Source organism: Emydura macquarii, unplaced genomic scaffold, assembly GCF_026122565.2.
Source record: "Emydura macquarii macquarii isolate MOO-44397 ecotype Brisbane River unplaced genomic scaffold, CSIRO-AGI_Emac_v2 contig_2768, whole genome shotgun sequence".
Classification (NCBI taxonomy): Eukaryota; Metazoa; Chordata; order Testudines; family Chelidae; genus Emydura; species Emydura macquarii.
In genome coordinates, this window is record NW_027132905.1 from 42118172 (window position 1) to 42134022 (window position 15851).

The 15851-nt window shown below is 45.4% G+C and overlaps 2 protein-coding genes across 2 annotated transcripts; both read left to right on the forward strand.

The window, feature by feature from the left end:
- The first annotated feature begins 713 nt into the window (after positions 1-713).
- On the forward strand, positions 714-8369 carry ANKRD65 (ankyrin repeat domain 65). The gene is made up of 4 exons (XM_067567240.1): positions 714-1438; positions 3189-3420; positions 3538-4087; positions 7159-8369. Exons 1-4 carry the CDS (start codon positions 1432-1434, stop codon positions 7609-7611), a joined length of 1242 nt encoding a protein of 413 aa, XP_067423341.1. The 5' UTR covers positions 714-1431; the 3' UTR covers positions 7612-8369.
- Positions 8370-10843: 2474 nt separating this feature from the next.
- MRPL20 (mitochondrial ribosomal protein L20) lies at positions 10844-14484 on the forward strand. The gene is made up of 4 exons (XM_067567241.1): positions 10844-11034; positions 11767-11877; positions 12206-12283; positions 13953-14484. Exons 1-4 carry the CDS (start codon positions 10948-10950, stop codon positions 14124-14126), a joined length of 450 nt encoding a protein of 149 aa, XP_067423342.1. The 5' UTR covers positions 10844-10947; the 3' UTR covers positions 14127-14484.
- Positions 14485-15851: the final 1367 nt, after the last annotated feature.

The following is a 15851-nucleotide window of genomic DNA, read 5'->3' on the forward strand; positions in this document are numbered from 1 at the left end:
CCATCTTTGACTTGCCACTTACCATCTGGGGAGAATTAGTAGGTGATTTATTACACTAAGATCTTTCTAGTGGGGGTGGACCTCAAAAGCTGTGTCCGTACAATCACCCCAAATACCGGATGCTTATCAGAACTTCTCGGCTTACACTCTGCTGACCTAGGCTCCTCCGGACACGGTATTCTTCTTCCTGTCCTCGAGGCAAACGTTTGTAGTAATATTGCTGTGAGCTGCTGAACAAACGCCATGTTCCACCCCAGACCTGACTTCATTTCAGTGGTGGGGCAAAGTGAGGAATGAAAACGGGGCCTGAGTTGCCGAGGCGCTGGATACTCACAATTCCAAGTGGGAGACGCAGGTGCACCGGAAGTTCAGGCCCGTCGTTTGTAAGCAGGTTTGTCTGGGGCTTTGGGGTCCTTCAGAACGAATGGCGCCTAAAAGGCAAGACAGTCTCTCATTCTTCTTACGCATCATAGAAGCAAGGGTTAATGTGTCAGGAAAGCACTTCACGGAGCTAGGCACTGACCCCCTGACCCTGTCCGGAAGATCAAAGGCTATGCCAGTGCCTAGTAAAAGCAGGTTATCCTGTAACAGAAGGAGCCTCAGAGAGGGGGAACATGTTGGTGCTTGTCCGAAGATCTGCAGTTCAATAGACTATCACGGAATGTATTTTGTTTAGCTGTGCTGGGCAGACCTGGCGCACAAGTGAAGGTCGCTCCAGTCAACAACAGCCACATTCACTTTCTAAAGCGCTGAGCAGTGAATCGTGCAGCTAGCTGATAGCCTGGATCTGTAGCTGTCTTTGCCTGGAGAGTGTCTACTAAAGCCTGGAGGAGGCGAGGGAGTGGAACTGTGTGAAGCTGAGCCAGTGTCTCTTATTGTCTAGCAGAATGTTGGCAGCAGGGCTGGAAGAAGTTGCATGTGTTCCGGGAAACAGACATGATCCTATTAACCATTAGCAACCAAGTCCTACGCCAGAATCCATTTAGTCACTGAGTAAACAGTCCGGGCCCATTACTATACGGAGAAAGCCATGGGGAGAGTGCACTCTTCAGTGCCTACCTACTTCACTTTCAGACTGACTGGACATTAACGGGACACTCTGAGGGTCAGAAGGACTGACATCTTTCACTTGCATTGTTTTTTATCTTGTGCTGGTCTGTAAAGTCAGTGTGATACCTTATACGCAGGAGCTTTATTTTTCCCTCAACTGCTTCACTACTTTGTCTAATTTGTCTTCTTAAATAAATGCCAGTGGGAAGGCTCTGAGGAACAGCCCTGCGACAACCAACGCTTGCAAAGTATTCCTGAAGCCAGCCTGCAATAACAAGCCAGCAAGTGAAGTCTCGCAGGGAGCAAGAGCCCTACCATCACAAGCTGTGTGTACAGCCTCACCTTCTGGAGCCACCCTGTGCATGAGACTGTGGAAGGAAAATGATCGGTAAGAAAAATTACTGTCCTTTCAGGCTTCCAAGTGGTTTGTTAACAGGGACAAAAACAAGCTTTATTTATTTTTTTAATGATGGAAAATATCTCAGCAATGTCTTGGTCTTGATGACGTGGGTGTTGTGAAACTCCAGAAATTCTCCATGTGAGTCTCTTGAACCTTGGTCTGGAGGAAACCCAGCTCCGAAGGCAGAGAGCTGGGCCCCGCTGGGGAACAAGGGGCTCATTGTTTGATCACCTTCTCATTTTGACTCATGGTGGGTTGAGCTCTTAAAACATTGTTTCGAACACCTGAGCGTGGCCATGCAGATGTGACACAGGGGGCAGCATCTGAGCACTCTCCCATTTGCTTTTAATTAACGGACAGGGAAACTAAGTGATGACATCATGGCCTTATGCCTTCAGCCCCCTACATGGGTAGGTACAGGTTTATGGGGCAGTGGAAACTACAGCACAGCGGCCCTCTCCATGGGAGGTTTCAAATTCATGTAGCGCTCAGGTAAGAGGCTGGATTGGCAGCTCCGCACTGGCCTGAAACCCTCGACCCACAGCAGGCAGAGCTAGGGCAGCAGCAGGACAAGCTTCAGAGGTAGGTCTGTACTGCAATCAGAGCGAGTCCAAGAACTCAAGTACCCGAGCTAGCTTTGATCTAGCTAACCCAGTACAGGAGCAGTGAAGCCAGAGCAGCGCGGGCTTGAGGCCAGCGTTCCAGATGGGCTTATCCAGCCAAGGCTGACGTGCATGCTGCCGCAGCTTCCCTGCTCTGGGACCCAAGATAGCTAGGTTAACCTAGCTTGGGTGTGTCCCCTCAAGCTGCACTAGCCCCCTGTGACTGCAGTAGAGACAGATGCTGAGAGTCACCACCCCACTAACACACCCAGCTCACTGCTGGTCTGGACCGAGAAGACATTGTTCTATTGTTCTTGTGACACTTAGCATCTCTGCTGAGACTGCCACAAAGGAACCAAATTAGTGACTGCTATGGGCACGTCTACACTGCAATACAAAGCCCGCAGCACTGAGTCGCAGAGCTCAGGTCAGCTGACGTGGGCTCGTGGGGCGTGGGCTGCAGTGCTACATATGGCTGTGTGGATGTCTGGGCTCAGTTCCCAGGGCCTGGGCTCCAGTCCATGTGGGAACATTTTATAGACACTCAGTCCAAGCCGGGAGGTGGAGTCAGCTGACCTAGGCCAGCCGCAGCTGTGCCACGTGGCTTTTATTGCACGGTTGACAAACCCTCTGTGGCAACCTGACTGCTAAGAAACTGAAAGAGAACAACAAGCATCTTTCACAGGGCACGTCTACACTGCAGGAAAAGGCCCAGAGCAGTGAATCTCAGAGCTTGGGTCAACTGACTCGGCCCATGCTAAAAATAGCAGTGTTCATGTCCTCGATGGGACCGGAAACCTGGCGGGGGGGAGGGTCTCAGAGCCCAGACTCCAGCCTGAGTGAGAACATTTACACTGTTATTTTTAGCCACACATCCCGAGTCCAGCAATCCCATGTCAGTTGATCCAGGCTATGCCATGGGTATTTTTGCAGTGTAGACGTATCCACAGAGACCAACAAAAGCCAGCGGAGAGCAATGGCTTTCGATTACTATTAGAGGCTCCGTAGCCTAGTTTTAATGCCCATAGTCCCCTCTGCAGGTGATGGTGATGGCGGGGGGGAGGAAGGGGAGGGATGTGAGTTAATGGAATTAATATTCAGTGGATTATTTGTTGCTTGTTGAAAAAAAATACGAGGAATCAGAGCAGAGGCCGAGTTCCTGAGGAGGTGGATGGAGCTGAGTGAGGAGATGACCCTGGAGGGAGATTCGATGGAGAACAGCTCTGAGTCTGTTGTTAGGCTCATGGAGAATAACTCATCACCTGCCCCTGTGCACCAGGGCGGGGGAGAGCTGCACCTGGCAGCTTGGAACGGCAACATCCACCTGATGAAACAGCTACTGCGGCAGGGGGCAGCGACAGAGAGCAGGTGAGCACCTTTGAGCCGGCTGCTTCCATTCTACCGCAGCTCGGTCTCACTCATTCTCTCTCTGCCCGTCTCGCGCTGAAATAAACAACCCGAGATTTCATTTTCACACCCACCCAGGGACGAGAATGGATGGACGCCCTTACACAGTGCGACACTGAAGGGGTCCATCATGCTGGTGAAGTTCCTGGTGCAGCGCGGCGCAGCGGTCCACGCCACGGACAGATCATGCTATACCCCGCTGCACCATGCCGCTTGGAGTGGCCATACCCAAGTGGCTGAGTTTCTCCTGGCTCGGGGATCCCCAGCATCAGCCGTGACTAAAGGGGGCCTGACCCCACTTCACTGTGCAGCAGCCAACGGTCACACCCTCATCATGCAGTTGCTCCTACGGCAAGGCACAGATCCTACCACCGGGGACAACAACCGGTGGACAGCACTGCACTGGGCGACTGTGAACAGCCAGCTGCATATCATGGACTTGCTGATTTGCCAGGGTTTCTCCCCAGACCTGGGCAGTAGCGGAGGTCTCACAGCACTGCACATCGCGGCAGAGATGGGAAGAAGTGACGCTCTACGGCTCTTGCTAACTAAGGGGGCCAACATCAATGTTCAGGATGGGCTGGGGAGAACAGCCCTTGCCATCGCATCAGACAATGGCAATCAAGAGGTAAGGCCCTAACGTTTGTTCTTCTTAACGCACTGAATTCTGCTATATGCTCATGGCAAGGTTTCATTATCCGTTGATTAGGGTCAGCAAGGTGGGAGAGATGGCCACTGACCTCTATCAATAATAGTATGAATATGAATAATAATATTGATCTCTTACATAGCACTTTGCATCCGGAGATCTCAAAACACTCTACAAAGAGATCTGTTTCATTATCCCCATTTTACAGATCGGAAACTGAGGCACAGAGAGGGAACGTGACCTGCCCAAGGTCTCCCCACAGGTCAATGGCAGGGTGGGGAATAGAACACAGGTCTCTTGAGCCCTGTGCTCACTTGGGGTGATCCAAGATGACCAAAAATGCTGACTCCTACCCAGCCATTTGTCCATGAATGTTAAGTCTGGGTTATCAACACAAACAGCATTTTCTCTTGATTGTCCTCTGGGGTTCCAAAGTTCCTCACAAGGTGGAAAGATATGCCTGAATAGATACATCTACCTTCACTGACTGGTTGCTCACGTTAAACTATATCACCTCTGATACATAAGCACAAATTTTAATTTCCCTAAAGAGACTTCCTCCATATTTAGGGAAAAGATACATCACAAAGACTTAAAGGGCCCTACTTCATAACAGCATCTGGGCTGAATATATGTCATATTCCGGTGATGTCATTAGAAAGCTTGGATGCCTTTGGTAGTTTGTACAGGTGCATTAAATGTACAGTAGCCTTTTCTAAGCAGACAGGGACAGTAAATCAGCTGGGAATTCCCCCTCTCCTTACCTCCCCTTCCTCCTGCCCCCAGCTACCAGAACACAGGGGAGAAATTCAATGCCTGGCTTTAAAATATGAGCATGAAATGGAAGAATTAAAAGGCAAATGCAAAGATAAAATGCAAGTGAAACTTGTAAACCAAAAAAAGAATGGCAGAGTTCTATGGCCTGTGTTATACAGGTCAGACTAGATGAACACAATGGTCCCCTCTGGCCCTGGGGGCTATAAACCTATGAAATAATTTAAATCAGCTTTTGTACCAGACGACTGGAGGATAGCTTATGTCACCTAATTTTTTAAAAAGGCTCCAGAGGCGATCCTGGCAATTACAGGCCAGTAACCCTATCTTCAGTACCAGGCAAATAGGTTGAAATTACAGTAAAGAACAGAATTATCAGACACATAGATGAACACGATTTGTTGGGGAAGAGTCAACATGGTTTTTGTAAATTACGCCTCACCAATCTATTAGAATTCTTTGAGGGGGTCAACAAACATGTGGACAAGGGTGATCCAGTGGATATAGTGTATTTAGATTTTCAGAAAGCCTTTTTCAAGGTCCCTCACCAAAGGCTCTTAAGCAAAGCTGTCATGGGATAAGAGGGAAGGTCCTCTCCTGGACCAGTAACTGGTTAAAAGACAGGAAACAAAGGGTAGGAATAAATGGTCAGTTTTCAGAATGGAGAGAGGTAAATAGTGGTGTCCCCCAGGGCTCTGTACTGGGACCAGTACTGTTCAACATATTCATAAATGAGCTGGAAAAATGGTAAACAGTGAGATGGCAAAATTTGCAGATGATACAAAACTACTCAAGATAGTTAAGTTCAAAGCAGACTGTGAAGAGTTACATAGGGATCTCACAAAACGGGGTGACTGGGCAACAAAATAGCAGATGAAATTCAATGTTGACAAATGCAAAGTAATGCACATTGGAAAACATAATCCCAACTATACGTATCAAATGATGGGGTCTAAGTCAGCTGTTACCACACAAGAAAGATCTTGGAGTCATTGTGGATAGTTTTCTAGAAACATCCACTCAATGTGCAATGGCAGTCAAAAAAGCTAACAATGTTGGGAATCATTAGGAAAGGGATAGATAATAAAACAGAAAACATGGTATTGCATCTTTATAAATCCATGGTACGCCTACATCTTGAATACTGAATGCAGATCTGGTCACCCCATCTCAAAAAAGATAAATCAAATTGGAAAAGATACAGAAAAGGGAACAAAAATTATTAGCAGTATGGAACAGCTTTCACATGAAGAGAGATTAATAAGATTGGGACTTTTCAACTTGGAAAAAAGATGACTAAGGGGTATAGGATAGAGGTCTATAAAATCATGACTGGTGTGGAGAAAGTAAATAAGGAAGTGTTATTTACTCCTTCTCATAACACAAGAACTAGGGGTCACCAAATGAAATTAATAGTCAGCAGGTTTAAAACGAACAAACGGAAGTATTTCTTCACACAACACACAGACAATCCGTGGAACTCCTTGCCAGAGGATGTTGTGAAGGCCAAGACTATAACGGGGTTCAAAAGAGAACTAGATAAGTTCATGGAGGATAGGTCCATCAATGGCTATTAGCCAGATGGACAGGGATTGCTGTTTGCTAGAAGCTGGGAATGGGTGACGGGATGGATCACTTAATGATGACCTGTTCTGTTCATTCCCTTTGAAGCATCTGGCATTGGCTACTGTCGGAAGACAGGATACTGGGCTAGATGGACCATTGGTCTGACCTAGTAGGGCCGTTCTTATGAAATTTATATTCACCAAGAAAAATAAATCCACGATACTATGCCTCACTGAGAATCCTTCAAAAAGAGGCAAGAAGCAGCATTTACTTCTAAATACACTTACTCACTAAAACTGAAATCCTGGCCCTACTGACGTCCTTAGAAGGAGTTTCCAGTTTCTTGTCCCATGCCAAGAATTGAAGAGTGAAAAGCAATACTCAGTTTAAGGCCCTGATCCTGCAATGAGCTCTATACTGGGACAAGGGTCTCTGAGACTGCAAATGGCCATCGAAATTGCTGTAGGTTGCACAGTGTGGGCTTGGACCTACAAGATGCTAACTCACTCCTATGGGTAAGTGCTGAATGCCCTTAACGCCCATTGACTTGGAAATGAAAATAGCTGATCCCTGAACAACAGCTGTTCACCCTTTTGCAGGATTGGGCCCAATATGCCAAGGCACTGCGCATCGATTCCCCAAGAAGGGGGAACACATGCGCAGTCGCTTGTACACTGCCGCAAAACTGAACCCACGTTTTCTTTTCCCAGATTACGGAACAGTTGCTGAAAAGCAACGCTGACGTGAACCTGACGGACCACTACGGCTGCACAGCGCTCCACAAGGCAGCAGCTGCAGGACACTTGGCCATCGTTCACCTGCTGGTTAAGAGAGGAGCCGTTGTGAACGTTAGGGACTGTCTGAATCTGACACCGCTTCACAGAGCTACCTGCAGTGGGCACAGCGACGTAGCCAGTTACCTTCTGGACCACGGAGCTGAGATCAATGCAGCCGGCTGGCTAAACAAAACCCCATTGCACCTGGTTTTGGAAAAAAACAACTTCCTTTTAATGGAGCTGTTGCTGGGACGGGGGGCAAGTGTGTCCCTGAGAACTCGCTGGAATGAAACAGCACAGGACCTAGCGTCAGACTGGGTCCTTCTTAGGGGCACTCCGTCCTCTGCCCAGGAGAAGTTGGGAACCTGCAATTCGGATCTGAACTAAATCCCAACTGGAGTACAGTCAGATGGACCAAAGAGACATGAGAACATCTCTGTCCTTCAGTTTCCTCTGCTGCCATCTTCTGAAGAAGGATCAGACTTCCCCATCATTCCAGTATTAACAGATGAAGGGCCTGATTCTCACTTACATTGTACTTGCAGTGTAACAGAACCTTAAAGGGGGTATAGATATTCTTTATACCCATTGGAAGACCCCTTTATACCACTAGTGTGGTGTCACCGGGCCTTAGTATAAATGAGAATCAGGCTCTAGCTTTTTAAAAGGTTCTGTTTTTATCAATGTGCTACTGTAATATGGATTTACTAGGGATGTGATTAAACCATCTTTGGGGATTCATTAGGTACCAGATAATGTAGCCAGTGGATACTTCTATGATCCCAAAGCCTTAGGGAGATGGGGTGGCGTGGTGCACATGGCAGAACACGGGGCATTGGAAAGGATGACAGGCATAGGTGTGCGTAGCACATTACATTAGGGTGTGCACCCAGGGAATTTTCGGGCCACACTGCATTAAAATTGACTTCCTCTCGCTGCCTTACTCTCTGCTGAAAAATCTCGCTGCATCATCTGTTTCAGCGGCAGCTAGTGATGTCTTACCCACCACCGAAAAAACTACCGGGGTCCTTCTTTTTGGTAGCAGCTCGTGACGTCTTGCTCACTGCCGAGAACAATGCTGGGGTCTTTCTTTTCGCATCGTATTACGGTTTTGTCGAGCCCTGCATTAGGGTGTGCATGGGCACACCCAGCACACCCTGTGTACACGCCTATAGTGGCAGGAGTAATGGAGTTGCAGAGGAGCAGTGCTATGGTAAGGGAGATGCATAGAAGATAGGCCAGGCAGCGAGAAGCAAGACCCCACTTAAAATGGCTGTCATCACATGGTGGCAGCCATTTGAAGTGCCTGAAATTCACTTGTGTTTTACCTTTGGATGCTAAAGAAGGGCACAATGGCCAGATCCGTGCTATTCAATATCTTCCTATGTCTACAATACACCTTTGTATATTAGAATAATCCCATGCTGATGTCTTATTATATTCAGTCACTGGACATTTAATAAACCTGTATTCATAAAAGAAACACCGAATCAAATGATAAATGACCAGCTCTTGTAGCACAGGAAGCACTGAATCAGCAAAGCAATAGCTGCACCTGCTGTCTCCATCTAGGGCAGAATTCCAAATGAATGCAGGATATAATTTGTTTCCAAGTGGAAAAATAGCTCCAGTCTGCAAAAGGCTCCCAAGCAGTCACTTCCTAGTCCACAGCCAAAATCAAATATGTACATTTTAAAGGAGAATTCATTACATGAAATAAAAATACATCAACAGAAATTAAATGAAAATAAGACTTAGGTCTTGGTTAGAGTTGGCTGAATAATATTTATCAAGCAATAGCACCACTCACCATTCCATGTTTTGCATCACTCAACTTTACAGCTGGCTGAATGCAATATTTGATTAATAATAATACACGATCCAGCCAATATTTTACTTGATGAATCATATTATCCTGTATTTGAACAGCTCCCTTCTCGGTCTATAAATCCCCCCTGTGGACATTAAAACATGTTACAATAATAACTTGCATTTCTACAGCACCTTCTAACCAATGGTCTCAAAGCCCTTTGTTAGTTTTTCCTATTATTTATTTACATATTACATTTACAAGCACAGACTAAGATGTATCCCCTAGCCATTAGACTGTGTGTATCTTGGGCTCTGCCCTCAGCTAGTTTCACATGGGCAGATGTCTTCACCCGGGCACAACCCCCCAGAAGTCAATGGAGTTCTACACTGGCACAGACGTCCCATACACAAAGCAGTTTGCAGGACCTAAAATGGGCATGATAAAGCACGGGCCACCAGTTTAGATGAGGAAAGTTTACTAGCAGTGTAAAACCTGTAGGTGTAAACTAGCTGGGTGCAAACTCTGTCAGGTCTCCTGCATCCTTCCCAGAGGCTCTTCTAGTGTAATAACCTCAGCCAAAAAATAAATAAAAATAAAAAATACTACCTCACCCACTGTATCTCTTTATTTAATACTGTACATTTCAAATGTTTTGACTGTTTTTCCTTTTTCTGTATCTTTAATAAAAGGTTTTAAAGGTTTTGAATGGTTTGCATGCCATGGTACTAAGCAATGAGATATCGTGTATCAGATCCTGAATCTTGTTTAAGACTGTTTAATGTTGGACAGTGATTGGGTCACGTTAACCCCTTCAACTCTTTGGATCCACTTATTCCCTCTAAATTAATACAACAGCACTCATCACCACAGCATCTGAGCGCTTCACAAACTTTAATTCATTTATTTCCACAACACCCCTGTGAGATGAGGGCATATTGTTATCTTCCAGATGGAGAACTAAGGCACAAAGAGATTAAGGTCAAAAGTATCCACTAATTTGGGGTGCCCTATTTGAGACACCGAAGACCTGATATTCCAGAATATTTAGCATTATACTGCAGTTATATGTTCAAAGCACAGCTCCCATTGATTTCAGTTGCAGCTCTGAAATCAGATTTTCACGGGACAGCAAACAGCACAAGATTGACTCAAAGGCCTTGCCTAATTTCAAGTTCCTGCTCCAAAGCAGGAGGGGGGGGGGGAGGGAACTGGAGCTTCCTCAAGCAAAGGTCGCAGGAAAGTTTTAACATGGTGATTAAACCTATTTTTCTCTACCCTCCTTCTGGGAAACAGCAGAACTCTTGTATCTAAAAATAAATCCAGGCTCAGCATGCAGGGACACCGGGCAGGAGACGCTTCAGTTCCCACTGCTAAAGCTTGGCAAAAATGACAGAACTGAAAATCTCACCAAGATGAGATGTGCTGGGCAACAAGACCAGGCAACACGGCCAGCCCCTTACCTATTGCCAGTTCTAGCTTGCCCACAGGCCAGCTGTGCAGCCAGCACAAATCCCAGGCTTGCTAAAGGGGATCCCGTGTGCCCAGATGGGGGTTTCTCCCCATTCCGAACCTGGGCAACTATTGTTGCTCCTGCCCCCAAATATCTGGGCAGCTGTGAACCCCTGCCCTCCCCCACTGAGTGCAAAGGGATCTCTGCCCCGATGATCCCCCGCAGCAGAGAGGGACAGAGGAAGGCACGTCACGTCACACTCTCTTTCGTACTCTCTCTCTCCTTCCCCCTCTATCTAGGAGGCTGATAAGCCTCCTCCCCCACCCAGCCGGCAGCAGCGCAAGCGTCTCACTGGCTGCGCCGCGCGCCGGAACTAAGCCTGCTCGCGCCGCTGTTGCGCGTCAGCTGATCTGAGCTCGCGCTTGCAGGCTGCCCGTGCTGCTGGCCCGGCGGAGGGGCGATGGTTTTCCTGAGCGTGCCCTGCTGGCTGCGGAGCCGCCTGACCGACCGCTTCTGGAGGGTGCAGGCGGTGCTCAAGCATGCGCGAGTGAGTGCGCCCTTCCCCCGCCCAGGCCAGCTCCGGGCCCGGCCTCCTCCTCCCCGCCCCCGCCAGCGGGCCCGGCGCCGGGACTGGCTGTCCCATGCGCATCCTCCGGGGCCCGGCCCTTTCTCCTGCGCCTGCACCCGGCAGCTCCGGAGGCCTGGCTGCGCCCGAGAGCTTAGGGCAGGAGGGAGCCCCGGCTCCAGGCAGAAGTGAAGATGGCCCTAAGGAGCAGAAGGGGTGTGTGTGGGTGTTGGGGGTGCAGTCGGTCTGTCTGTCTCAGGAGGAGAAGGGGGTGTGGGATGGGGGGGGGGGTGTCGATCTGTCTCTAAAGAGCAAAAGGGTGTGTGCGTGCGTGCGCGCGCGTGTGTTAGAGACAGTCAAACCGACCGACCCCCCTCAAAGGAGCAGAAGGGGTGTGGGGTTAGTTATCCATGTGGGGGTGGGAGCTCTCTCCCATGGGCATAGGCCACTACATGAGTGCTCTCACAGTGGCACAGCTGTATCTAAACAGCTGTGCTGCTGTAAGCTCCTAAGGTAAGTATAGCCAGGGCCTTAATCTTTGAGTTTGTTTCCCCATTTGTAAAATGAGATGATGTTTGTAAAGTGCTTTGAGATCCTCTTAATGCAAGGCTGTATAGAAATGCAAAGTGATCCCTTCTATAGTCATGTTACTGAAGGGCTTTACAGCCTTATAAGCGTTAATAACTGAAATGGAACATCTTGTTTTTACCTTAGCATTTTCGTGGAAGGAAGAACCGCTGCTATAGTTTGGCTGTACGAAGTGTTCGAAGAGCTTTTGTCAAGTCTACAAAGGCCAGAAGAGAAAAGAAGAAATTCATGAGAATGGTAAAAAAACAGACCAAAATATCAGATGTAAAACTGGAAGAGACCAGAATCATTTTTATATAGCCATTTTCCCTTTTGGGGTATCCCAAAATGCTTTACAAACTGCTGATGAAAGAATAGTTCTGTGAGTTCACAGCAAGTGCACTAGCCTGTGTTGGCTCTGCAGTAGCTCATGTTGCATCAGAATTCATTGCATTGAAGAAATGTTGGTCAGGACATGTATTTACTGAATCTGAGCACATCCATGTGTCTAAATTCTTTGCCAGAGGAAAGCATCAACTAGAATATTAACTTATTTTTATATTTAAATGTTTGTGGGTTTTTTTAGCTTTGGATTACAAGGATTGAAGCAGCTTCTCTCGAACATCGTTTGAAGTATCCAGTTTTCATAGGCAATCTTCTTAAGGTATGTGTGTTGCTTGGAGAATAGTTGCACTGAAATGGTGATATGTTGTCCAGAATTGTCTCAGTGGTCTTTCAAACACTCATGCAAGGCTAATTCCATAGAACATCTCTTCACTGTTGATTTATGTGATCAGAAGAACTTTTAAAGTTTATTCTTTAGAGGGACCATGTCAGTTTACATTGTTTATTGTAAATAACTTTGTTACCTATGCTACTGTCAGGTGCTCAGAGTAATAGCTGCCTTTTTAAAATACAAAATAAATAAAACCTTGAATTACTAAAAGTGAGTTAAAAACTCCAAATTACTTTTCTCTAATTAGGCTGTTTGGTGCATTTCAATAAGCTTGGACAATAAACATAAATGCAGTCAGTTTCACTGCTAGATTCTTAGCACTGCAGTGCTTTTTTTTTTTTTTAAACATACAATGGGATTTGTTTTAAAACTTCATAATAGAATTGTAAAACTGGAAAACTTTATTTTGGTCTTAGGTTTAGCTTGGTTCTCCCAATTTTTTTTAATCTGGAGCAAAAATTAAAATGGCAATGTGCTTTAAACACCTTTTTAGTTTTTGTTTCTGCCTAATTAAGTCTGTAGAACACCTGGATGGAAAATTAACCAGTAGCTTTTATTGATCAGCTAATGAAATCAGACTTTACTCTAATGTTCTCTTGCAACTCTTGGTAACTAATGGAATAAAGTACTTTGCATGGAAGTTCTAGCTGACTTTATCTGAAATACCTGTTCCCTGATGGACCAATCTGAGATGCAAGGGACGCAAAGGAAGTCCGTAGTTTCATTTTCCAAAAGAAGCGGGCCTGGTTTCTATAATCTCTTGAAATCTTAGATCATCCACTCACTGCTCTATGTATTCTATAAAGGCCTGATCCTGAGTTCAGCACCTGCCACTTCTGTGGAAGTCAACATGAATTGTAGGTGTGCAGCACTTCTAAGGATTGTGCCCTAAAACTCAAACTTGGCTTTTTATTTAAAGGTGAAATTGAATGGATGGGCTGAGAGTATATTTGGATGTTGTTGCAAAATCTGAAGAAGGACTGTGTAAGGATGGTTAAGGCACAGGATTAGGAATTGAGAGCCAAGTTCTGTGGCCAGCTCACAGACCACTTGTGTGACCCTGGCCAAGTCAATTTTTTTTATATCCATTTCCTCACCTCTAATGGATAGAATTCTTTACTGAAGGAGCTCTGAGGTCCTTGGATGGAAGTCACTATAGAAGTGTGAAACATTATTTCAATAAGAATTTCCATCCATTTGGAACATATTTATCTTGTTTGCTAGAAATTGAAAACTAGAATGTCTAAGATCAGGCACTTGCTATGTAAACTTCCATAAAGGAAGAGACTTCTCACTGTAGCTACTAGAATTTGTTTTTAGAAAACTCATGGCTATCTCTGTTCTAGATCATATGCAATAGCATAAAGTTGCTGTTTTGAAGTGTTTGACCCTTTCCCCTTGGGATATGCACAAAAATGAAATGTGTATCTTGAAGCTTTCCCAGATAGCAAAATCAGATGTTCATTTGCCTAAAACATCCAATAAATATTAGTTTTAATGAAACATGTATATAATAATACACTTAAAAACTTAACAATGAAAATTTTTTAAAAGTATAATTACTGTGCTCTTCATTGACCATCCTTCTTGCATTTAGTGCCAGGTTGAACTGAACAGGAAAATGCTTGCTGATCTGGCTATTTATGAGCCAAAGACATTCAAGTCCCTAGCTGCGTTAGCCCAAAGGAGAGGACAAGAAGGCATCCTTGCTGCCCTTGGAGATGGTAAAGAACCAGAAGGAATATTTTCACGTATTATACACCATTACTGAAGTGACGGGCATAACCTACAATTGTAGCTGCCTATTCTAAGCAGGGACTTGTATTGCAAAGTTTGCACCCCAGAGTACAAAAAAGATCATGTCTGTGAAACAGGATCCTCTAAAATCAGTCTAGCAAGAAAGAAGGGAGATTTAGACAACCAGCTTGTAAACTCATGAGGACTGGGGTGGTTTTTTTGTTTTGGTTTTTTTCCCCCTGCCATACTGTCCCGCGATGGTTTTGGTCAAAATTGCAATCTAAGCTTAACAGGAATAAACCCTACCCTGCAGAAGAAGTCACTCTATGTAAAAACATTGTGTGTAAACATTTGTGTTCTGTAACACTCTAATAAAAGGTTTTTTTAATGTATTATTACGAAAGAATCTGAATAGTCACTTTATTGTACTGTGACTCAAACATGTATTTATCAAACGCATCCTGAAATGTGGACAACTATCCCATATAGATGCATGTAGAAAAACATCAGTGTGGCAGACTTAGTATTAATGAGGTTATATTGGACAGCTATGGCTTGAATATGTGACACATAAGATAACCATGGAAGTAACTGCCAAAAAGCAGAAAAAAGGAAAATCTTAAAAGCTTAGTAAGGCTTGTGCTGCAGCTAGTAGAGTTCTACTAAAATAAGTAGTCCATGAGACTAAGAATGAGAGCTTTTTAAGAAAAAAGCTAAGGAAATCACCAGAAATTCAAATGGTTAGGAATATAAACCGTGCCTTCTTAAGTACTGTGCTATCTAGCTTCCTACCACAAAATGTGGAGTATCAAGCTTAGCTTTAAACGAGAATATGTAAAAGAGTGCAGCACAGCTAGACTACATTCAGGTGTAGCAGTAAGACTTTCCAATTTAAAAAATTTAAACAAGCCAGTCTAGTAAGGAAAGCTTAAATGTGATGTTCCCTAAAAGGTATCTACAGAGTTGCTAATTGATCATTGGTTCAGTCTATACTACATTTGTATGGGAGTCAGGGGAACCAGAGACTAAACCCATATCTACACTACTGCTGCTACAGCAGCACAGGTATGGCCACAGCTGTGCCATTACAGCATAAACACTTCCTAGGTTGATGGAAAAACCCTTCCATCAATGTAGTTAATCCATCCCTTCAAGAGGTGGTAACTAAGTCTATGGAGGAATTCTTCCATTGACCCTGCTGTATCAACAGTGGGGGTTAGATGGACCTAAGTACATTGCTCAAGGCATGAATTTTTTTCACAGCACTGAGCGATTGTACCTAGGTTGATCTAATTTTTAAGTGCAGACTAGGCCTTGCAATTAAAAGCTGTAGTGGGGTTAGGACCTCGGTCTGTGTACAAGCTTCAAAACCCTGGACTCTCCAAGGCTTTTGTCTTCAGGGTAACATAACCATCTTATAAACCTAACTAAAGTTGTAGTATGTGGAGACTTACACACAGCTCTATCTTCTAGCGAAATCTGTACTCGGGTCTGTTCAATGCAGGCTGGGAAAGAGAATTCCCACTTGGACTCTTAGCAATAATAGTGCAAGATAAAACTACAAGGGGGGTTACAGGGGGACAGTGTTGCCAATTCAAGACTGGGGGGTGAACCTTATTTTATGGAAAGTCCCACCTGCTGGAGTCAAGGGAGCAGTTAGGAAACCAACTTTAAAAAGGGGAGGAGGGGAAGCTGCTTGCCCTCCCTTGTGGCAGAGAAAAGCTGGAGAAGGTGACTGGAGTGCCCCTAGGGGCTCCCC